The following is a 24,145-nucleotide window of genomic DNA, read 5'->3' as shown; positions in this document are numbered from 1 at the left end:
CTCAAACTCCTTATGTAGCTTTGAACTTCCTCTTTGAACTTGTGATCCCCCTGCCTCTATCTACTCCCTGAGTTCTGGGAATACAGAAGTGTACCACCAATTACGTGGTGCTGGGGATGGAGCCAGGGCTTTGTGACTGCTGAGCTGTCACTCTCCCAGCTGATTCTTATCACTACTACTAAATTTTCTTTTTCTCAAACAAACAAACATCAGTGGTCTCAAATGAAAATAAAAACTTTAAGCAATTCATCAGAATGTGAATACACATATATTCATACACTGCATGATTTATCCATTCACAGAATAATTTCCAATGCTTTACATGTGGTTCTATGTGGTTAAACAAGCTACACAGGCAGTGAGTTTCAGAACGTTCTCATCACTCAAAAAAGGGTCCCCTAACGTTTACTAGAAACTAATCAAAGACATTTTAACACATAATTGGAACCTTCTCAACCCAGCACCTCTCCCAACTTAAATTGACAGGTCTGAATGACCACTCTATTACATATTGGGTGACTGCTACTCAGAATATTCTCGCAATCTAGTAAAGGTGCTGTACGGGAAGACCCTCAGTGCTGGGCTGGAGGGAAGGAGATGCATGTGAAGGAGACATACCTCAGGAGAAGTGGTTTTATTTCTTAGGGGCACAGGTGAGGACAGATTCAAAGAGACTATTTTTTTTTCTAAGTTGAGTTCTGAAAAATAATGAAGTATCTTACAGGGAAGGAGAAAGACATTCTGTAAAGATCTACACATAGAACAATTTTGACTTTATTTCATGTGTTTTTGACATAAGCCATCCTTGGTGAAAGGGCATTTCATATCAATAAATTTGCTCAAATTTTTGATTAAAAAATAACCTTTGGTCTTTCTGAAATGACAACATTGTGTATTGACTACACACAGAATGTTAACTCACAGAATGTCAAAATAGGCTGGATGAACTTCATGATTTATCCAGGAGACCAAAGTCCCGGCCGTGCACACACCTGGACTGCAACTTCCCAGAATATAAACACCCCAGGCTGGGCACACTTCAGCACCATTAGTGGAAGAGAAGCCCTGCAAAGGACAACACACACAGCTGGAGGGAGAACACAGAGGGGAACATTGCTGACAGACAAGCAACGATGGACCTGACTTCAATTCTCTCCCTGGAAACCTGGGTCCTCCTGGTAATCAGCCTGGTGCTCCTATACCGGTGAGTAACTGATAGAGGAAGGTAATTGGTTAATTATAATAAACCAACTGCTTGGCCTCATAGCTTAGAACATAGGTGGGTGGAATAAACAGAATAGGATGCTGGGCGGAAGAGGAAGTGAGGTCAGACTCTGCTCTGCTTCCTGAGAGACGCCATGCTCTGATCTCCTGGGCAGATGCATGCAATGAAGCTCCTCTCAGCTCCGAACCCAGAATGGACATAGGCTAGAATCTTCCCGGTAAGCGCACCTTGGGGTGCTTACACACATCATTAGAAATGGGCTAGTCCAGGTGCGAGAATTAGCCTGTAAGGGCTAGAGTTCATGGGCCAAGCAGTTAAATGAATACAGTTTGTGTGTTGTTATTTCGGGCATGAGCTAGCCAAGCGGCTGGGGTGTTGGGGACGCACCCCCGCCGCCGCTCTTATTCCAACAAGTAACCACCAAAGTTCTTCTTCCACCGTGTCCTCAGGTTGGGGTTGTACTCAGACCTGTATTCTGGTATTGAGTGCAAGGTCAAAAGTGACAAGGAAAGCAGGGGCTGGAGAGATGGCTCAGTGGTTAAGAGCACTGATTGCTCTTCTATTTGACCCAGGTTAGAATCCTGCTATCCACATGTGGCTCACATCATCTGTAACTATTGTCCCAGGGGACGTAATGCCTTCCACAGGCACCAGAATACAATTATAAAACGAGATAACAGAAGTTAAAATTAACTCTTGTAAAAAAAAAACTTTGAAATTGCATGTTTTTATTTAATGGGAATAGAAGAAGCACGTGAGACAGGTGTGTGTGTGTGTCTGTGTGTGTGTGTCTGTGTCTGTGTTTGTGTTACAAGAAAACTTTTAGGAGTCTTTTCTTTCCTATTATGGGGATCCTGTGGGTCAGACTACGGTTGTCAAACTTGGAAGTCAATCCCTTTACCTGTGCAGTCATCTTGAAGGCCTGAGATGAAATAATTGTGTTCATTTTGCATTTTTATTTTTGTCAGAAAGAGGTCTCAAACCAGAGCCTATATGTGCTAGTCAAGCACTCTACTACTGTACTAAAGCCCCAGTGACACTAACTATTAAAGTTCATATTTATGTTATGCAGATCTGCTGGGCACACATACACACTTTCAACTCCCTCTTGCTGAGGTGAAGAGGGTTTCTGGTAAGATTTACTCTTGGTATGACCTGAGTGACTTTCAGGTTACACCTAGAGGCACCAGAACTCAGTAGGAGCATATACAAACCATGGGCTGCCATGCACACTGGACCCCTCACTCTGTCCCTAAACCCTAGGAACTGGAGGGGCAGCCAAGTTGTTGGTATGTTTCATGATTTGGCTTTGGTAATGTTTATCTTCTCTCTGCTGTTTGTGTGGTCACAAGACTTTCTGTTTCACTCTATAGATACGGGACCCGTAACCATGATGTTTTTAAGAAACAGGGAATTCCTGGTCCCAAACCTCTGCCATTTTTAGGAACTCTGCTGAATTATTATGAGGTCAGTGTTGATTCCTGGTGGACAAAAATGGTTTAGTTCTGTTAAATGCTCCTTGATAGGAAATGATAGTGTGATTTCAGGCCCTCATACTGTGTATTCTCATGATACTAGAGAATGTCCAGTGATTTTTTTTAGGGCTCTGTTGCCAACTTAAAACTATCAAGTGTGTGTGTGTGTGTGTGTGTTTATAGTGTGTATGCCTGTACTTACATGTGCATGAGTGCCCATATGTGTGCAGGTCCCTATGCATGGATATATGTGTGCATGTAGAGGCCAGAGGTTGGTACTGGATGTCTTCTTGATTGCTCTTCACTTTATACTTTAAGGCAGGGTCTCTCACAAACCCAGCTCTCTCTGACTTGACTAGTTTAGCTAGTCAACTTGCTCCAGTGATCCCTTGTCTTGGCCTCCTGCAAGTGGGGATACTGGAGAACTTTAACCCTGATTTGTCATTTATGCAGATATTGGAGATTCAAACTCTGGCTTTTATTGTGCGTTCTTCCCACTGAACCATTTCCACAGTCCCCATTGTCAACTTCCCCCATACTTATTAATTTTGGGGTGAGTGTGTATGTGCCACAGCATGCATTTGTAGGTGAAGGGACAACCTGTGGGAGTCAGTTTTCTCTTTCCACCATCTGAGTCCTAGGGATAAATCTCAGGTTGTCAGGGTTGGTGGCGAGTGCCTTCTCATCGGAGCCATCTCACTGGCCCTGATGTCAGATTATTGAGCCTCAGGTTTGTCTTTGGTGAAATGCAAAGATCTCCAACCCATTTAATCTTGATATTCAGGAGCTCAGACTTTGTGAGCAGTAAAAGAACTTTATTTCTTACCCAGGGCAGGTTCCAGGAAGGCACTTCTGTATTTATTTGAAGAAAATCTTGAGGGGGTTTCCAGCTTCTAGGACATCAACCTGTATGAACTAAATAAAATTCTCTTTGTATCCAACTCATGGGCATCATTTTCTCCTTTTGCTGAATATTTCTGAAACATCAGGTTGTCAGAGACATAAATACACACCTTTGGGGGACAATTCGTGTACTTGGGTTCTCTGCATAATTATTGAACCCCTGAAACAACTTCTATAGCTCTAGTCTCACCATTTACTCTTCACGACATGATGGTGGTTCTTGAGTTTAGCGTATTTTGCTTTTGTCTCTTTCTGTAAGAACTAGGGTCCAGGTTAGTGATTGTTTGTTTTAGAAAGAAGATTTTATATATATCCATGTGGGTTTATGCACATAAGTGCAGTACATACAGAAGCCAAAAGACGGCACAGGATTCCCTGGTGCCAAAGAAACAGATGGTTGTGAGGTGAGGTGTTGGGTGTGAGTTCTGCGGACAGAACTTGTACCCTCGGGAAGATCAGCAAGTGCTCATAACTGCAACGTCACATCTCCAGCCCTAAAGACAGCTTTTCTCTACTGTTTCTGTTTTGTGGTGCTGAGAATGGGATTCAGGGATTTAGACATGCCAGCAAGTGATTTAACATGGACGTGGACCTACCTTCTCTTCCTTTAAAGGCAGCAGCCTGTGAAAGTGTGAGCAGCAAGTGTGTAACCTGAGACAGGATGTTGGCTGTCAGTCACCTCACATACTGGACTGCACAATGTGCACTGTATTTTCATTTAAAGATACTGAAGGCAAAACCACTGGGAAAAGGAAGATTCAACAAAACAACTGAAGTTAGAAACTTCAGTAATAAGCATGTCATGTGCCACATTTTAGTCTATGTGGATCATTTGTGATGAACCTGCTTTGACACCTGGCCTCTGGTCAGTCCACAGCAGACATTCCCAAGCTCACGTTCAGAGGGCGAGAGGCAAAGCTCACACTGCCGTCAGCTCAGATTTTCTTGTAGACGTTCTATGTTTTGATTACAAATTCTGCAAAACAATTTCATTATTCTTATTAAGATTATTATTATGTGTGTATATGCTGCTGTGTACATGTGTATGCCTGTGGCTGTGCATGCAGAGTCCACAGGAAGGGGTCAGGTGTCCTGCAATATCACTCAGCCTTCTCCCACTGAGTCATCTTGCTGGTGCCACTAAACGTTACTGAAGAACTTTTCTCTGTCAGAAACAGTTAACTTTATTTCATGGGATTTGAGGGTTTGGTTCCCTGGCTACAGAAGGGTTGGCACATACAGGACAATAATGGATTTCATGCTATTTCTCATTCCAGGGTATATGGAAATTTGATGCTAAGTGCTATAAAAAGTATGGAAAACTGTGGGGGTGAGTATTCTGGAAAGTCCCATGGAGTTGACTCTTTTTAGGGGAATGTACTCTGCTTGTGCAGGACAATGCCAACCCAAAATTGTAGTAATGGCCCCGCTGTTTTAAAGGTGATGCCATGTGTCATGAAGTGCCATGATTCACAGGACTAATTATCTTGAGAACATTGTATATTGTGGCTTTTTGAAAGGCTTTGATATTCCATGGACTCTGGACTTCGTGTTTTTGTTATTTTGTTTTATTATGTTTTTGAGACTGGGTTCTCTGTGTAACAGTCCTGGCTGTCCTGGAAGTCACTCTGTAGACCAAACTGATCTCAAACTCACAGAGATCCACCTGCCTCTGGCTCCTGAGTTCTGGAATTACAGGCATGCACCGTCACCATCTGCTGCTAAGACTTTTGATAGAAGTGTATATCATTGTGTACTGTCTTGTTGAACAGACTTTGGAGATTCAATGTATTTAAAAACCAAAATGAACTGGGCAGTGGTGGCACATGCAAGCCTTAATCCCAGCACTCGGGAGGCAGAGGCAGGCTGATCTCTGTGAGTTCGAGGCCAGCCTGTTCTAAAAGGAAAAAAAAAAGAATTACAACTTGTCTCAAAGCATCTATTTCATTGACTACCTTGCTATCTATTTTATTTTGCTAAGTCCAAAGTTCTGCAGCATGTTTATGCCACACTTTAATCAATTCAGCAGTCTGAATTACCTCATGAAGGGCTAGTCCAGGCATGACAACAGTTACAGTCAATACAATAATTTCCATACCACAGCAACCATCAATCCAATCCTTCTATGAGTTCTTCTTAATATTCTTTCAGAGAGTTTCTGGACTGGAATCATCATAGGTGAGCTTGCAATGGTGTCAGCAACTCATTGGCATCCAAACCATTGGCTTTGCTCTAAAAATAAAGACTTTCAAAAGTGGCATCTAAATGACATCTCTTTTAAAGTGTGATTAGAGCTTCCAACAATTGTTTGTCCAGGTTTATGTGCTCTCCCTGTATTGTGTTTAGTTATAATTACACAAGATGTTTTATTTTACTGAAAATGTAAGTAGGTGCTTATGTTTAATTTGCATTGATTTTCCCTTTATAGCCATTGTTTCTAATAAAGGAGTAATTACAGAATCAGCCCTTTCAGAACTTAGGCAGATACTCATTGAAATCCTGAGTATGTATCAATAGTATGATGTATATATTTTATATTTTACAAATTCTGTTAAGTGAAATATATACATTTTCCAAATTTCATTTCTTTGATTATCCTTAGGATTACTTCTTACAGGTAAAGGAATTGAACTATACCAAAAACAAGTAGGATAATTTTTTATACTTTCTTTAGCTTATCACCAGGTAATATAAATTTTTACTTTAGAACTTTACTAGTAACATAATGTTTTTTTTTTCTTTTTTGGTTTTTTGAGACAGGATTTCTCTGTGGCTTTGGAGCCTGTCCTGGAACTAGCTCTGTAGACCAGGCTGGTCTCGAACTCACAGAGATCCGCCTGCCTCTGCCTCCCGAGTGCTGAGATTAAAGGCGTGTGCCACCACCGCCCGGCTTGTAACATAATGTTTTATAAAATTCTGAAGATTATAAAATAATTTCTATTAATATTTTATCAATTTCTTCATTTCCTTTTGCTTATGGTCCAGTCAATCCTGTATAAAACAATGGGAATGATAAAAAATTACCATCCTGATATGCAATTATATGAAAAACAGAGTAAATTCTGAATAATCATGAACAAGTTGAACAGTTGTTATATAAAATACAACTAATCTTGAATATTGAAAATCAGGAATTATATTAAGAGACTGACCCATCAAAATCTAATAAAATCTTTAGAAAAGCATATGATTCTGATTTTTTGACTGAGGCATATAGACTTTGGAATACTTTACTTTTCGTGCTGTAGAACCAGCATCAGTATAAAATGTAAGAGCTCCAGAAATAGATTTACTAAATGGGGAAGAATCCATTCAATTCTTTTTGTAAATTGAATTTATTTACTTTGGGGGTATCTGTTGCTGATTTCACCTGAATAATTGCTACAGGCTCTGTCAGTCATCATGAATTACCCATCATTGCATAATTTCAACATTTGTATAAGATACTGCAATCTCAGCTGGATCCATTTCTGACAATGGATCTTATTCTTCTTTTTATATTTAATTTAGAAACCTCTTCTGTAGAGGTTTTTAAATTTTCATTCTGATTATGATATACATTCTAAAATAATATTTTCCCTTGGCATAATGAGTCCGGTAGAGGAATGAGTAGAAGGTAAAATTAATAAAATACACTCAATGTGTGAGATCTAATTGATCTATGTAGATATCTTGCAATTTCTGTTCTACTTAGGCCAACTCCTTTTTGCTTCAGTTGTTAAATATCTCGGACTGTTAAGATCTAAGTCACTTTGTAAAATTAGAGATAAACTACTTAATTCTTGTAGTCAGTCTAATTGTAGGGTACAACCAATTAATATTCTCAATAAATTTTTCAAACTCATTAGGCATATGTTATTAATCTCTTCAAATCTTGTTTTTGTGGCTAGTTTCTCTGTTTACTTAATTTAAACCTAAATAAATAAGAGAGCATCCTCTTAGAACGTTTCAGAAGTAATTTCCAATGTCCATTGAGGGAAAATCTGTGGTACCTCAGTAAACACCTTTTCAAGGATATTGACATCTGAGGTAGCTATTAAGACAGTATCCGTATAATGATGCTCTTTTTAAACTAAATCTGAATCTTATAATTTTACCAATAAATACTCACAAGTCAGATTCTTGGGTGAAAACCTGTTAGCTCAAAAACACAGAGAAGCAACCAGCTGACCATTCACCTCAGCTGCAGTCTCAGAAAGGGAACACTGCTTTCTCTGTCCCAAAACAAAGAGGACCACCATAATGAAAGTGTCCCCCCCCTTACTATTTCCTGTGCATTTATCTGTTGGCCAGACTCATTATAACTCTCTGTGACTACTTCCTGCCAACTAGCTGTTGGCTCTGACTCTTGACCAAAGGTTGATTTTATTTAATACAATCTCGGGGTTCACATTGTGATCAATGATCCTTCAACAGAATAATAAACAATAGATTAAGGACATTGTTGATGAACTACTTCCAATGGTTTATTTTTATTTTTTTAATTTATTTATTTATTAAAGATTTCTGTCTCTTCCCAGCCACCTCCTCCCATTTCCCTCCCCCTCCCCCAATCAAGTTCCCCTCCCTCGTCAGCCCAAAGAGCGATCAGGCTTCCCTGCCCTGTGGTTTATTTTTAAAAATGGACATAAAGTTGGACTACTTAACATTTCCTAGGGAAGTATTTTCCACTTATACCCTTTTTTGTTTTGTTTTGATTTTTGTTTGTTTGTTTTTCAAGACATGGTTTTTCTGTAGCTTTGGAGCCTGTTATGGAACTAGCTCTTGCAGACCAGGCTGGCCTCAAACTCACAGAAATATGCCTGCCTCTGCCTCACAAGTGCTGGGATTAAAGGTGTGCACCACCACCTCCCAACTCCATTTATATCAGGCTGGGCATTATTATAAGTAGGAACTGTAAAAGCATTTTTTTCTTTATCTAGTTGCTGCAAAGGAATAGCAAAAAAAAAAAAATTAGTCTTTTAAATTAACAACTATTCTAACCCAAGCTTTAAGCAATTAAGAAAATAATGGAATTCTAGACTATAAAGGACCCATAGGTTGAATTACTTGGTTTACAGCTTTTTAAATAAGTCATCACCACTATTTTTAAGATTTATTTTATTACAAATAGAGGAGAATGCCAAGTATTTGTAGTTTTTTCATGTGTTTAATATAACATCTGACTGTTTTGTCCTAGTTGCTCAAGTGCCTGTAATTTGTTTTAATTACAGGCCACTGCTCCACCCATGTAGGCTTATTAGTGAACGATTTTAAAGGCAGAGCAGTTGGGATTCCAGCATTGGCCCCTAATCAAAATTTGTGTAGACAGTTTCTGCCTTGTCTTGTTTCTGAACAATCTAAATAGCCTATGTTTTTTTAATTGACATTTTTTTCAATATGAATTTTAGAAATTTATCTCATTTCTAACATCATTTTATGAGTGGGTGCTGAAATTGTAGGAATATTAATTTGGGCTATATAACTCAGAGTGGGTACAATCATTTTGAGGAATATATGTAACTTGTGTATGAACATATTCTTTGTCCTTTTTACAAAGTCATGTATAAAAGCATTTTTTAAAAATTCTCTATCTGATTTTAAGAGTTAACTTAATGCAATAACCGTGGAGTATTTTTTATAAATCTTAAAAAGATGATCCTTTTTGTAGATCCCAAGAAACATGTTAAATTGGACTGGCAATTATTAACAGGGTAGGACAATTTACCTGCATTTTATTTAGTGGAAAAATAATTTTTGTAGGCTCTTTTTCAGTAAGATATTATTTCCATGAGCTTCACCTCCACAGCCATATTAGTTAAGAAAATAAAAGGCTGCTCTGCTTCAGGTACTACATTTTATAGAATTTAACCAAGAGTGTCTTGAAAGCAATGTAAAGAACAGAATCAAATACCCTCTAGTGATCTAGTGATAACTAGACAAGATTATACCCAGTAATATAGCTCAAAATTATAAATTTTTCTTTAAGTCATTTACTATAAAAATTGAACATTCATTTAAGCATTAATCAGATGATCAAGAGAAGAGAACAGCCTCTATATAATGAATGATTAATACATCATTCATTTAAATGTATTTAAACAGCATTGGCTTAGTACTTCATGCCATGATTACAACTGTTTTCTGTACTTCAAGTTGGGCTGGTTCAATGGTTTTCTCCCATGAATGGATACTTGATAATGAGTTATTTCCACTATCAGAAGAAAAAACATTTCCCATGAAGGAACATTTCATATTGAGTTATTCCCTCTCCGAGGGAAAAGCAAAAAATAAAATTTAAACTAAAATTAAACAAGAAAATTCTAAGTTCTGAGCCAACTGTGGTAGCACAGGCTGCAGCAGCGGAACCCACTCATTCTCTGGAATTCAGGTGTTGTCTCTCTGCATTTCCTGGCCCTTGGCAGAAAGCACTGACAGGCATCACCCAACCAGAGAGCTCTGGGTTACAGCAGATCTGAATTCTTTTTTCTATTGGATATGGCCTTTGCCCTTCCTCTATCCACAGGAAAGAGGATTTTCTCTCCCTTCATTATTCATCTTTTGAGCCTTCTTATTTGTAGGCCTTGATTATATACTTTCCCTTCTTCTATAGGGAAAAGCCTTTTAATTAAACACTACCCTTTTTTACTGGGAAAATTTCTTTTCAAGTTTCTTCTCCTTTCCTTTTTTCTCCTGGGAAGATTTCTCCTTTAATTTCTCTTATTCTTTGTCTCTGGAGTTTGTCTATTTGCATCTTTAATTTTTGCAACTGTGCAACTAGTATTTCAATCTTTTGAATCTCTAAGATTGTGTCATCTAAAGAAGGAAGAGAAGAGGAATCTCTGTTATTTTTATTTTTTCTTTTCTCTTTATAATTTAATTTTTAAAAAATCATTTTACACTCCAACCCCAGTTCCCCATCAATTTCCTTCTCCCACCTCCCAAGATCCCCCCCATCTGAGCCTCCATTCACCCCTCAGAGGAGATAAGACCTCCCTTAGGGAGTCAACAAAGTCTGGGATACCAAGTTGAGACAGGACCAAGTCCCTCCCCCTGAGTCTTCCTGGGAAAGATAATCCACCATTGGTAATGGGATCTAAAAAACTAGATCATAAACACAGGATAAGTTCTGGTTCCACTGCTAGGGTACCCCCAAACAGAGCAAGCCACATAACTGTCACCCACTTTCAGATGGCCTAGTTTGGTCCCATGAAGGTTCCCCAAATGTCAGTTGAGAGTCAGTGAACTACTGCTAGCACAAGCTGGCTGTCTCTGTAGTTTTCCCCATCATGATCTTGACCATTCTTGGTCATATGATCTCTCCTCCCTCTTTCAGCTGAACTCCAGGAACTCAGCCCAGTGCTTAGCTGTGGATCACTGCATCTTCTTCCATCAGTTACTGGTTGTAGATTTTATGATGGGTCTTAGGGAGATCACTAATCTGCTTAAAGGGCAAGGCCAGTTCAGGCATCCTCTCCACTATTGCTAGGAGTCTTAGCTGGGGTCATCCTTGTGTATTCCTAGGAGTTTCCCTAGCAACAGACTTTTCTCTAAATCCGTATTGACTCCCTCTATCACAATACTCTTTCATTGATCTCCTTCTCTGTCCCTCCCCCAACTTGGCTATCTTGATCCCTCATGTTCCCATCCTCCATCCCTCCCTTATATCCCCTCTCAGTTCACCAATTAGATCTTCACTATTTCTCCTTCCTGGTGTCCTACACATGTGTCCCTCTTAGAATCCTCCTTTTAACCTAGCTTCTCTGGGCTGAGGAATGTAACTTATTTATCCTCTGCTTTATGTCTAATATCCACTTATAAGTGACTATATATCATGTTTCTCTTTCTGTGTCTGGGTTAACTAACTCAGGATGCTTTTTTCTAGTTCATCCATATGTCTGCAAATTTCAAGATGTCATTGTTTTTTACTACTGAGTAGTTCTTCACTGTGTAAATGTACCACATTTTCTTTATCCACTCTTCAGTTGAGGGGACTCTAGGATGTTTCCAGGTTCTGGCTATTATAAATAATGCTGCTATGGACATAGTGGAGCAAATACCCTTACGGTATGATTGTGCATCCATTGGGTATATGACTAAGGGTGGTATGGTAAGGTCTTGAGGTAGGTTGATTCTGAATTTTCTGAGAAATTGCCATACTGATTTCAAAAGTGGCTGCATGAGTTTGCATTCCCATCAGCAATGGAGGAGTTTCCACTTACATCCTCTCCAGTATAAGCTATCAACAGTATTTTTGATCTTAGCTATTCTGACAGGGGTAAGATGGTATCTCAGAGTTGTTTTGATTTGCATTTTTGTGATGACTAAGGATGTTAAAAAATCCTTAAGTGTCTTTCAGTCATTTTAGATTCTTCTGTTGGGAATATTATCTTTAGATCCATACACCAGTTTTCAATTAGATTACTTAGTATCTTGATATCTAGTTTCTTGAGTTCTTTAAATTTTGGAAATCAGTCCTCTGTCCAATGTGGGGTTGGTGAAGATCTTTCCCCATTTTATAGGCTACCATTTTGTCTTTTTGGCCATGTCCTTTGCCTTACAGAAGCTTCTCAGTTTCAAAAGGTCCCATTTTTTTTGTTTGTTTGTTTTGTTTTATTTTGTTTCGAGACAGGGTTTCTCTGTGGTTTTGGAGCCTGTCCTGGAACTAGCTCTTGTAGACCAGGCTGGTCTCGAACTCACAGAGATCCGCCTGCCTCTGCCTCCCTAGTGCTGGGATTAAAGGCATGCGCCCCCAGTGCCCGGCCAAAAGGTCCCATTTATTAATGGTTACTTTCAGTGTCTCAACTCCGTTACCTTGACCCTCCTTACTTTCTTCTTCCTCTGAAACACATTCCTGTCTTCCTGTGAGGAAGCATTCTCCTCTGCTGACGGACAGTTGCTAGCCTGAATGTTTTCCTTTTTACTTTCCTGTTCAAATTCAGATAGACCTTTCTGTGCTTCCTCACTCTGCAGTGGATGCAGAGCATTTGAGATCAAATTATATAAAGAGCAAATCTTGACTCCTCTCTGGGATGTATAGGCTCCTCTCTCACATGAGCTCATTAGGAGCTCAACACTGGCTTCCCTATCCCAAGTTTTCATTGAACATAGTGAGTTGCATGAGACCAATAACAATGTCTGGTAACTATTGCCGACAGCTCTGTAAGCTGTTTTTCTCTCACATTCACTCCATTTCCTTTTAACAAACACTAAGTGACCAGCAGAGATGGGGAAATCCCCAAGTCCTGATCCTATCCTGAAGAACCGCCTGCTCTGAGCATCCTCTACCACCAGTCCTGGAGTATCGAGACCTCTCTCATCTCTGAACCCATGACACTGGGCAACAAATGTGTGGTGCTTCCTGTTGTGTGGGATGTTCAAAGGAAAGAAATTCCAAAATTTAATTTTAGGCTCACTCGCAACAGGGAGGAACAGTTTTTGTGAACTAAACCTCAAATCTCGGTTCAGAAATGTATTTATTGATTCTACACAAAGGTTGTGTTTAGGGTACAACAAGTTCCTCATGCCAAAGCTGCTTTGATCTATTCTACATGTTCTCTGAAAGAAATAATCACACCCCTGCAATTCCAGTCCCTATTGTGCATTGTTTCAGTAGCCAATAATTCAAGCCCTCTAAACATGCCTGGATAGTACTGTGACAAAAGACATGCAATGGATGGAAATCCCATAGAGAAAACAACTATAAGTCATAGAAAACAATCACTGTTCCAGACTATGATTTCCTCAAGGTCTTGGAGCCTTGAACAAGAAACTAATATGTTCTGTCATTATCATACATACAGTGAGAAACAATTTTTTAATCCTAATGTTTACCCAAGATACAATGACTCTACGAGATTTTCACTACAAATTGTTTTGTCTTTAAGTGACTCGTTGTGTCTTCAATGACATCACCTGTCACTTTACAAAGACTCCATGGATCTGTGGTCAGACTCCCAAAGCTGGACTTGGAATTAGTGTGACTCCATGTTGTATAGCCAGAGTGAGGGTCATATAACATTGGAATCAAAGTGAGGATTTGGGCTCCCACTTTATAACCTGGCTTGGGTTAATGAGCTGTTTTCCTCGCCCAGGTTGCATGATGGTCAAACACCTGTGTTAGCTATCACGGACACAGAGATGATCAAGAATGTACTAGTGAAGGACTGCTACTCTGTGTTCACAAACCGACGGGTAGGTAAATTTTTTAATTTAAAAAATCTAAAGACTTGTTTTTGCTATTTTTATTTATATGTATATATGTATTGCTGTTGACAGAGGTTCTATTGTGCCTGGTCCTGCAGCCGCACAGTCCCAAAGAAACACACAGAGGCTTACATTAATTATAAACTGGTTGACATATTATCTCAGGCTTCATTGTTAACTAATTCTTTTTTTATTTTTATTTTTTTCTTCTTTCTTTCTTTCTTTCTTTCTTTTTTTCTTTATATCTTGTTAACTAATTCTTACACCTTATGGCAATCCATAATTTTTGTCTGTGCTAGTCACATGGCTTGGTACCTTCTATTAGTAAGGCTGTCTCATCCTGATTCCTCTGTGTCTGGGTGAGGAATGCAGACTGAGTCTTTCCTCTTCCCAGAATTCTCCTCTTCTCATCACCCCGCCTCTACTTACTGGCTGGTTGCTTCAACTATACTTTCTGCCTGACTACTGACCAATCAGCATTTTATTCAACCAGTACAACTGACAACCTTTAAAAAGTACAAGACCATTGTCCCACTGCATGTTTCTATAAAAGTAAATGCCATACATGTGTAGGTTCCTGTGGAGGCCAAAAAAGGGATTGAGATCCACTAGACTAATGTTCCAAGCAGTTGGAGGGACCTGACATGGGTGCTGGGACTTGGCTCTTCCAGAAGATCAGCAAGCACCCTTAACTGTTGAACCACCACCCAAGACTCTTTTAAGAATACAAACCTTAAATTTTACCTATTGAAATTATTCTGTTTGTTTTCTTTGGTTTTTTAGAGACAGTGTATCTCTGTGTAGCTCTGACTAACCTGGAACTTACTCTGTAGGCCAGGCTGTCTTGAACTCATAGAGATCTGCCTGTCTCTGTCTCCTGATTGCTGGGTATAAGAGTATGCACTGCTACCTCTTTGGCTACTTAGTGAATTTTAAAAAAGAAATAAATGTTGATTCACAGTGGTTTCCACAATAATATACAAGTAGGGTCTGGGTATTCATTTTACTAGTGAGGAAGTATAAATATACTATATTATTGTATCTACTTGTAGATGTACACTGTTGTCATCTAGATTGTGTTTACATTTCCTATTTCATGGGTCCTTTCTTATGTCTGTGTGGTACAGTGCAATTTTTCACAGATCTATATTCGTGCAGTGGCAAACACACAGAATAGAGCGTGGCTCCTTGCTCTCCATATACAGCCTGCCTTCTTCTCTCATTTTGTGTCAATTTTCCTTCTCAGTGTATTGTATGGACAGTGTCAAGTTGATGACTAATCACCTGGCCCTTTTGTGTGGATTTTATTGTGTGAAAAAAAATATCATTTTGAGATTAGCTCTTAAATCTATGGTTTTATTAATGTTAAACTTTTATGAGGTATGATACTTAGTTCAATGTTCTCTCTTTTTAAACCATGGCTATCCCATTGTTCTGTCTGAAGAAACTTTGTGTATCCCTCTTTCTACCCCCTGCATCCTGGGAAATGAACTCAGGTTGTTGGGCTTGGCAGCAAGCGCATTTACCTACTGAGTCATCTCTCTGGTCCTCATTCAGCTTTTGGTCATGTGGTAGAGTTGGCTGAAGGACTAGTTTACAGCTGCCCTTCATTAAGGGAAGCCGGTTCCATTTCTTGCTGTTGTGCTGAGTGCTTTAATATAAGGGTAGTTGGGAAACTCAACGTTAGTATAAAGTATAAATGTGGAAAATAGAATGAAGTTCCCACCAGGGAAATAGAATTATATTTTCCCTTTTATCACTGAAGAAAAATTAGGGAAAATTATTTCTTATAACACTAATCCTAAACAAACAACCCCCAAACCAAATAAACCAGGGTCTAGAGAGATGACATAGTGGCTGAAGTTCTAAAAGAGGATGGGGGATTGGTTGCCTACATCTACATCCAGCAGCTCAAATTACCTGTAACTCTTGCTTTAGGAGATCTAACTCACTCCTCTGACCTCTGATTACACTGCATATATATGTACCTACAATCATACACACATGCATACATACATATACACAATACTAAAATAAATCTAGAAAAAAACCCAAAGATCAAATTCTTTAAGTATCTCAAGCTAGGGAAATAACTCTACTGGTAAAGGACCTGAGTGCAGATCACCAACATAAAACCTGGGCAGAGCAGCACGTATATGTTATTTCTGAGCAGTATTTGGAAATAGGTGGGTCCTAGGGGCCTGCTGGCTAGCTACTCTAGCCAAACCAGACCATTCTATATTCATTGAGACACCCTGCCTAAAAAAATACAGTAGAGGTATAGAGGAAGATGTCAGACCTCTGTTCTCCAAATGAGAATGCACACCAGTGTTCCACTCTACATACACACACATACAGACACAGACAAACACATACATGAGCATGCAAATGCACACACGATCACAAACCATAACAAAGCATCAATTTTCACATTGTCTATGCTGTAAATATAGAGCTGGAGAACTTGTGTGATACAAAGTTCACTTTGTATTTGTCCCCAAGCCATTTGCCATCTACATTACTCTGGAGAATCTACTATGTTTTGTTCCTGTCTTCTCTAACCCCTCCCCAACCCTGGAACTAATTTTTAAACCACAGGGAGATTTAAATTTACAAGGATCATGGAATAAAAATGTTTAAAAGTTCAACAGGCAGCCCAGTGAGCACCCAATGTCTTAAAGATTGTGAGGACATTCTGACCATTTTTGCATGTAGGATGAGGCTTGATCTATAATAAACAGTCACAAGCAAATTGTTATAAACCAATATTCTCCTAGCACTTTGCAACCATAGTAAGGTCTGGACTTAACAGAGAACAATATTTATATTTTTTGACTCTAGAGCTTTGGCCCAGAGGGGATAATGAGTAAAGCCGTCTCATCAGCTAAGGATGAGGAGTGGAAGAGACTTCGAGCCTTGCTGTCTCCCACCTTCACCAGTGGAAAACTCAAAGAGGTGACTAAAAGGACTGTTAGTTGAAATGTTTGTGTGACTCGAGTCTTCACACCTAACAACCATGGATGCCTTTGTGTTTTGTGCTTAGATGTTCCCCATCATTGAACAGTACGGAGATATTTTGGTAAAATACTTGAGAAGAGAGGCAGAGAAAGGAAAGCCTCTCACCATGAAAGAGTGAGTAGTGGTACATCCACTGTTGTTCTGGGAAAGGAAGGACAACTGGGGCAGAAGGGTCATCCTTCTGTGTGTCTCACATGTCCAGCTACTCCTTCTTCCATTTTAGACACTAGTTGACAAAATGTACAGTTGAGAAAGAAATGTGATAGTATCAAGGTCGCAAGGGTAAAGGGTGGGTAGGGGAAGGTGCTTGGTCAACTGAGGTGGTTTCACCAGCCTTGCCAAAGAATATAAATTATTTCAAGCTTCTTGCTGAATGTGGTAAATTCCCACATCTTTATCTCCTCAGAGTGTTAGGAGCCTACAGCTTGGATGTGATCACGAGCACAGCATTTGGTGTGAACGTCGATTCCCTCAACAACCCAAATGATCCTTTTATGGAAAAGACCAAGAAGCTATTAAAATTAGATTTTTTTAGTCCATTATTTATGTCAATAGGTATGTATGATGGTTCTTCTGCCTTTTGACCCGGTGCACTTGTCTGTGGCCATGTTTGAAATTCAGCCTTTCTCTTCCACACTTACCAAAACTAACAGCTCTATTGGTATATATAATTCACCTGACATGTAATTCACAAACTTATCATGTTGTATCTAAAGGCACAATCCAATATTTAAGGCACAAAGACATGTACTGCCTTTCTTTTGTTCCTGAACTTAATTTTCTTTTAGAGAGAGTCTCACTGGGTAGCTCAACTTGCCTGAAAGTTGCCGTGTAGACCAAGCTGGCCTTGAACTTACAGTGATCCAATTACCTCAACCTCCTGGGTGCTGGGATTAAAGGCTTAAGACACTGTTCTTCTCTTTATTTTAGAATTCTATTATTTATCCTTTGACAATATCATAAAGGTATACAATCTATCTTGATTATACCCTCCCCTAATTCTCACCCCCGCTTCCCCCAGATACACCAACACATCTTTCTCTCAATTTAATGTCCATCCCTTGTTTTGGCCAAAGAGTAAGTCCAGCAATCTCTGCCTCCTAGGATGTTGACCAATATTATTGGTGTGAGCTCATGCAGGTGATCAGATCGAGAGTGGGCCAGGCCATGTCTAGGATATAGTATTTCACACTGTAAACAGAGACTACTGTTGGTTTCCTGACCACACATATTCAAGCAATAACACAGAAACCATATTAATTACATTACTTCCTGGCCTATTAGCTCTGGCTTCTTATTAGTTAGCTCTTACATCTTAAATTAACCCATTTCTATTATTATGTATTTCACTACAAGTCTGTGGCTTACCAGGTAAAGTTCCAGGGTCTGTCTCCTTTGGCACATACATGGCATCTCCCTGACTCTGCCTTCTCTCTCTCTCTCTCTCCACACACACACACACACACACACACACACATACACACACACATATATACATCCCATCTGGCTATATTCTGCTCTGCCATAGGCCCAAAGAAGCTTTTTTATTAACCAATGGTAATAAAACATTCATAGCACACAGAACAGAATCCCACATCATCACACCACCTATCCTGGCCCTTACTTTACCCCCACATCTGTTTTCATGATGTTCCTTGAGCCTGGAGTGATGGGGGTGTTGATACAGATGCTCCATGTAGGACTCAGCACTCAACAGTCACTTATTCTCAGCTCTCTGGTCACTCAGGGGTCTGCACTGACTGATGATCTACCTGGCCTGATACCAATGTCAACTGCAGAGTACTCTGTTCTAGCCATGCTGCACTTTTGTACTATCTTCCTTCAAGCAGCCTTGACCTAAGCAACCACCAATTTACTTTCTCTATATTTACATATTCTGAGTATTTTACATCATGGGATCATAGACTATACAGTCTCTGTGACAGGCCTCTGTCATTTAGAACACTATTAAGTGACACTATTGTAACTGTCTCCCATGTCTATGAATGAGTAATATTCTATATTAGTTTATAGACATTGAAGTTAGTTTTATATATTTGCCATGAATTTTGCTACCATGAGCATTTCAATACAAGGTTACGTTTAAATATTTGTTTTTGGATATATTCAGAATTGTCGTTCCTGCATTACAAAGTAACTCCATTTTAACATATTAAACAACTAAACATATGTTTTCCACAGTAGATGCAGGTTTTTATATGTCTTCTGGAAATTCAGGAGAGTTCCAAGTTCCCATGTCCCACCCAACACTTGGCTCTCCTATGACTTTGATCATTGCTGCTTAGTGGATATGCTGCAGCCTGGACCTGTGGTTTTGATTAGAATTTCCTTAATCCTAATGCAATTAAAAAACTAAGCTAGATATATTAATGTCTGCTTTTAGATCATCTCTCTCACATAGCTGAATTATTTTAACATTTTTTAAAGATTTATTTATTTTTATTTTATGTGATTGGATGTTTTACCTACACATATGTGTACCATATGAATTAAGGGCCTGCCTAGACCATAAAAGGGAATTAAATCTCCTGGAATTGGAGTTATGCATGGTTAAGAGCAGCCACATGGGTGTTGGGAATCAAATCTTGGTCCTCTGCAAGTGCAGTCAGTTCTAACTGTTGAGCAATCTCTACAGGCCCTGTTGTAATTTTTTGGTGTGTGTATGTGCTGGGTAGAGTTAGCAGTGGTGCTTCTTTGGGGGTTTTAATATTTTCTCTGTCAAATACTTTTCCATACACAGCTCTTGTGTCCTTTTGCCTACATTCCATCCTCAACACCAAGTGTCATCCGCTCCTTGTCTTCTTTTGAGCGTTATCCCATATCCACACTTATACCTTTCACATATTTGCATTTTTCATTATAGGCTAGACTCTGGAACTGAGGGAGATCATGTGATCTTCCTTTCTATCTGAGTTTGGTCACCTGTCTTTGACCTTGGCTTTACAGAGGTGCTGGGTATCAAACTCAGATCTGGTGCTTGCACAGCAAGTATTTTACCAATGAGTCATCTCTCCTGCCCTGGAGTTAGTTGTTTTAAAATTTTATTTTACACTGTAAAGTCTGATATTTGAGATTTAAAAAATTAAGGCTGTGGGGCTAGGGAGATGGCTTAGAGGTTAAGAGCACTGATTGTTCTTCCAGAGGCCCTGAGTTCAATTCCCAGCAACCACATGGTGGCTTACAAACATCTGTAATGAAATCTAGTGCCCTCTTCTGGCCTGCAGGCACACATGCAGACAGACTACTGTAAACAAAATAAATAAACAAATCTTTTTAGAAAATTAAGGCTGTAAGCCTTTCCCTAGATTTTTTTCTGTTTATATATTTATTTATTTTTAGTCTTTCCATTCAAATATTTACATTCCTTCCCTCCTCCCAATCCCCTCCCGCTCCCCCACACCCTCTCTTCCCTCTCCCACCCTGCTTGAGAGAGGCAGGGAACCCTGCCATGTAGGAATTCCAAGGCCCTCCCCCCTACATCCAGGCCTAGAGAACTGTGCATCCATATAGACTAGGGTCCCAAAAAGCCAGAACATGGCGTAAAAACAAGTCCCAGTGCCTTTATCAATGGCTTCTCTGTCAGCCCCCATTGTCAGCCACAATCAGAGTCCGGTTTGATCACATGCTCATTCACACCCAGTCCAGCTGGATTTGGTGAGCTCCCATTAGAACAGGCCCACTGCCTTAATTTATGGAGCAACTTCTCACGATCCTGCTTCTTTGCTCGTCTCCTTTTTTCTTCTGCCTTTCAACTGAACCTTGGGAGCTCAGTCATTCCTCTGATGAGGGTCTCTGTCTCTATCTCCGTCCGTATCAGGACAAAGATTCTATGGTGATATTCGAGATAATCATCAGCTTGATAGTGGGGCAAGGACCATTCAGGTACCCTCTCCTCTGCTGTCCAAGGACCTAGCTGGGGGCATCCCTGTGGATTTTATTTGGATGGCCAGAACACCAATAATGACATGGAGACTTCTTATTAATTATGAAAGCTTGGCCTTAGTTTAGACTTGTTTCCCACTAGCTCTTATAACTTAAATTAATCCATTTCTATTAAACCACCTTCTACCACATGGTTCATTACCTATGCTCCATATGTACATCTAACTCCCAATTCCAACCCTCTGCCCCCACATCTTGCTGGTGAATTACACCTCTCTTCTTCCCAGAGTGCCTCTCTCCTACTGGAAGTTCTGCCTAGCTATTGGCCATTCAGTTCTTTATTAAGCCAATCAAAAAGTGCCTTAGAAGAGACACATCTTCACAGTGTACAAAAAGATTATTCTACAGCATAAGCCTCTCTGCCCCTTTTCGCTATATGGTCTTGCTTTACCTTTTTTCATACTCTCTCAAGACATTTTGTATTCTTTTGCTACTTGAAGAAGATCACGAGATCTCACACATGCTAGGCAAGTACTCTGCCACGAAACTATATCTCAATAAATTTTCCAGTATCCTGCTGGATTTCTTGAACTGTTGGTTATTTGGTAAGATTATTACATGATAAGGATATTTATGTCATTAATTTGCACAGACATCTGACTGTCCAAACACCCTTTCTGCTGCTGGTGTTGTTTGTGTCATGCCAGATGAAAATCAAATGCTGTCTTGGCTGTTCTTTCCTCACTACTTATCAGCGAATAAGAAATCTACTATTTCTCTACTTGTTTATTTATTAGCTTAAGAAGAAATGTATTGATTTATTTGTCTATGTGTGTGGACATGTGCTTTGGTGTTTATATGGCATGTGTTGATTCTCTACTTCCACAGTGTGGGATGCAGGGATCAAACTCAGGTTGTTAGGCTTTTCTGCAGGTCCCTTTAGCTCTTGAACCATGTCAATGGCCTTGTCTGTATTTTGGATCCACACAAACTACAGGAGCAGAGTTAAATCCAAGAGTCAGAATTGTTCCTTTCACTACTCCTCAATGCAGAAGGAGCCTTATGGTGGTGACCCAGTGTGAGCAACGTCACAGAGAGAATGGTTTGGCTGAGACATTGATGACTTATTCTTTAGATTGTTTTATGATATCACTACATAAAACCTGTATTTCCACTAAAATTTATTATTTGTCTATCCTTTCCAGTACTCTTTCCATTTCTTACACCAATATATGAGATGTTAAATGTCTCCAGATACCCAAAGGATTCGATAGCATTCTTCAAAAAATTTGTGGATAGAATGAAGGAAAGCCGGCTGAACTCTGATGAGAAGGTAAAAAGTGATGGTCTCCTGAGAGGTACAGGGTTTGTAATATGTTGGGCTGTGAACATGTGAGCTGTGTGGTTCACTTCATCTATCAATAAAAGTAGATAGAAAAGGTTATATTTAGAGAGAGAAAAGGGATATTTTTATTTCTGGGAGAGGAAAATTTGAAATTTTGAAACACTGGTTGAGAATAAGTCAGGAATTAACCCTTAGCAAAACAAATAAAATAAAGATTAAAGGATTAAAATTTAAAAAAATGACAAGGCACAGGACCAGCACAAGATAACACCACCAAATCTCCAACATAGATGAGGAAGGACCTCTCCAAATGCTGCACCTCCCTGGGAACTCTTGGCACTTAATGGCTGCAGAGAGAGGGTATAACCACCAATAGGTTTCTCGTCCACCAGTGAATGACCCCACATACAGGGACATATGGGCAGCACTTGCACTCAGTGGGTTATTTAAAAAAAGGGGGTCATGAAGTTAGGAAGAAGAAATGTTACAAGGCATCTAGAAGAATCAAATGGAGGAAATGATGGGGTGGGTATGACTATATCTCATTGTATACATCTATGACAATCTCTAAGAATAGATAAAAGTGATTAAAACAAGGGAAATACTATTTTCATCTCCTACAAAAACATTTTCAAAAAATCAATGTTATTTTTTAAAATTATATGTATTGTAATTTATTGTAAAGTGTTTATAAATAGCTGGATTGCTTCTGGGTTCAGCTACAGTTCCTTCTGTTCTTTAAGAAATCAAGCAAGACTAACCACATTTGTGAATTTAAGGGAGCTACATTCTCAGAAAGTAGGGTGAGCTTCTGCACTCCTGATCTACCTCTGACCTCTGACCTTACCATTGACCTTCTATTTGTGCAACTTCTCTTTTGCTTCCAGCACAGAGTGGATTTTCTTCAGCTGATGATGAACACTCAAAATAATTCCAAAGACAAAGAATCTCATAAAGGTAACCAAGGACTCCCTGGTCTATGGACGAGGAAGTTCTCAGTGAGTGGTCATCGCTCAGAAAATGAGTGGGAAGGTTTTCTTTTTTTATTATATTTTAATTACTTATTAAAAATTTAAACCTCCTCCACTCCTCCCATTTTCCTCCCACTCCCCTTAACCACCCTCCCCCTCCCTTTCCAGTCTTAAGAGAAGTCAGGGTGTCCTGCCCTGTGGGAAGTCCAAGGCCCTCCCACCTCCATCCAGGTCTAGGAGGTGTGTATCCAAACAGACTAGGCTCCCAAAAGCAAGCACATGCAGTAGAATCAAAATCCGGTGCGATTATAATTGGCTTCTCAGTCAGCCCTCATTGTCAGCCACATTCAGAGAGTCCAGTTTGATCACATTCTTGTTCAGTCCCAGTCTAGCTGGCCTTGTTTAGCTCCCATTAGATCAGTCACACTATCTCCGTGGGTGAATGCACCCCTTGCTGTCCTGAATTTCTTGTTCATGTTCTCCTACCTCAGGATCCAGCAATTCCACTCTTGGGATTATACCCAAGAGGTGCCCAATCATACTACAAAAGCATTTGTTAAACTATGTTCATACCATCACTATTTGTAATAGCCAGAACCTGGAAACAACCTAGGTGTCCCTCAATGGAAGAATAGATAAAGAAGGTGTGGCACATATACACTTTAGAGTTCTACTCAGAGGTTAAAAAAAAAACAATGACATCTTGAATTTTGCATGCAAATGGATGGAAATAGAAAACACTTTACTGAGTGAGATAACCCAGACCCAAAAAGATGACTATGGTATGTACTCACTCATAAGTGGATTCAGGCCATAAACAAAGGACATTGAGCCTATAATTCATGATCCTAGAGAAGCTAAATAAGAAGGTGAACCCAAAGAAAAACATGTATTTATCCTCCTGGATATTGGAAGTAGACAAGATCGCTGGGCAGAAGTTGGGAGCATGGGGGTGGAGGCGGGTTGGGGGAAAAAGAGATGGGGAGAGAGAAGGGAGAAGGGATGGATTGGGGAGAGCTTAGGGGAATGGGATGGTTGATATGGAGGAAGGGTAGATATGGGAGCAGGGAAGTATATATGTTAATTAAGGGAGCCATTGTAGGGTTGGCAAGAGACTTGG

At 39.6% G+C, this 24,145-nt stretch overlaps 1 protein-coding gene across 1 annotated transcript in view; it reads left to right on the top strand.

Annotated features, from left to right (window-relative positions):
* Positions 1 to 1,027: 1,027 nt before the first annotated feature.
* Positions 1,028 to 24,145, top strand: part of LOC126495128 (cytochrome P450 3A11-like) — a 33,911-nt gene continuing 10,793 nt past the window's right edge. Inside the window, exons 1-9 of the mRNA XM_050132721.1 lie at positions 1,028 to 1,204; positions 2,599 to 2,692; positions 4,881 to 4,933; positions 13,677 to 13,776; positions 16,630 to 16,743; positions 16,832 to 16,920; positions 17,213 to 17,361; positions 21,915 to 22,042; positions 22,942 to 23,118. Of these exons, the coding sequence (XP_049988678.1) occupies positions 1,134 to 1,204; positions 2,599 to 2,692; positions 4,881 to 4,933; positions 13,677 to 13,776; positions 16,630 to 16,743; positions 16,832 to 16,920; positions 17,213 to 17,361; positions 21,915 to 22,042; positions 22,942 to 23,118 (975 nt within the window). The 5' untranslated portion in view covers positions 1,028 to 1,133. The remainder of the gene's footprint in view (positions 1,205 to 2,598; positions 2,693 to 4,880; positions 4,934 to 13,676; positions 13,777 to 16,629; positions 16,744 to 16,831; positions 16,921 to 17,212; positions 17,362 to 21,914; positions 22,043 to 22,941; positions 23,119 to 24,145) is intronic.

This window comes from Alexandromys fortis, unplaced genomic scaffold, assembly GCF_014885135.2.
Source record: "Alexandromys fortis isolate MF-2015 unplaced genomic scaffold, M_Fortis_MF-2015_v1.1 scaffold_444, whole genome shotgun sequence".
Lineage (NCBI taxonomy): Eukaryota > Metazoa > Chordata > Mammalia > Rodentia > Cricetidae > Alexandromys > Alexandromys fortis.
This window is presented reverse-complemented; position numbering and strand designations above follow the sequence as displayed.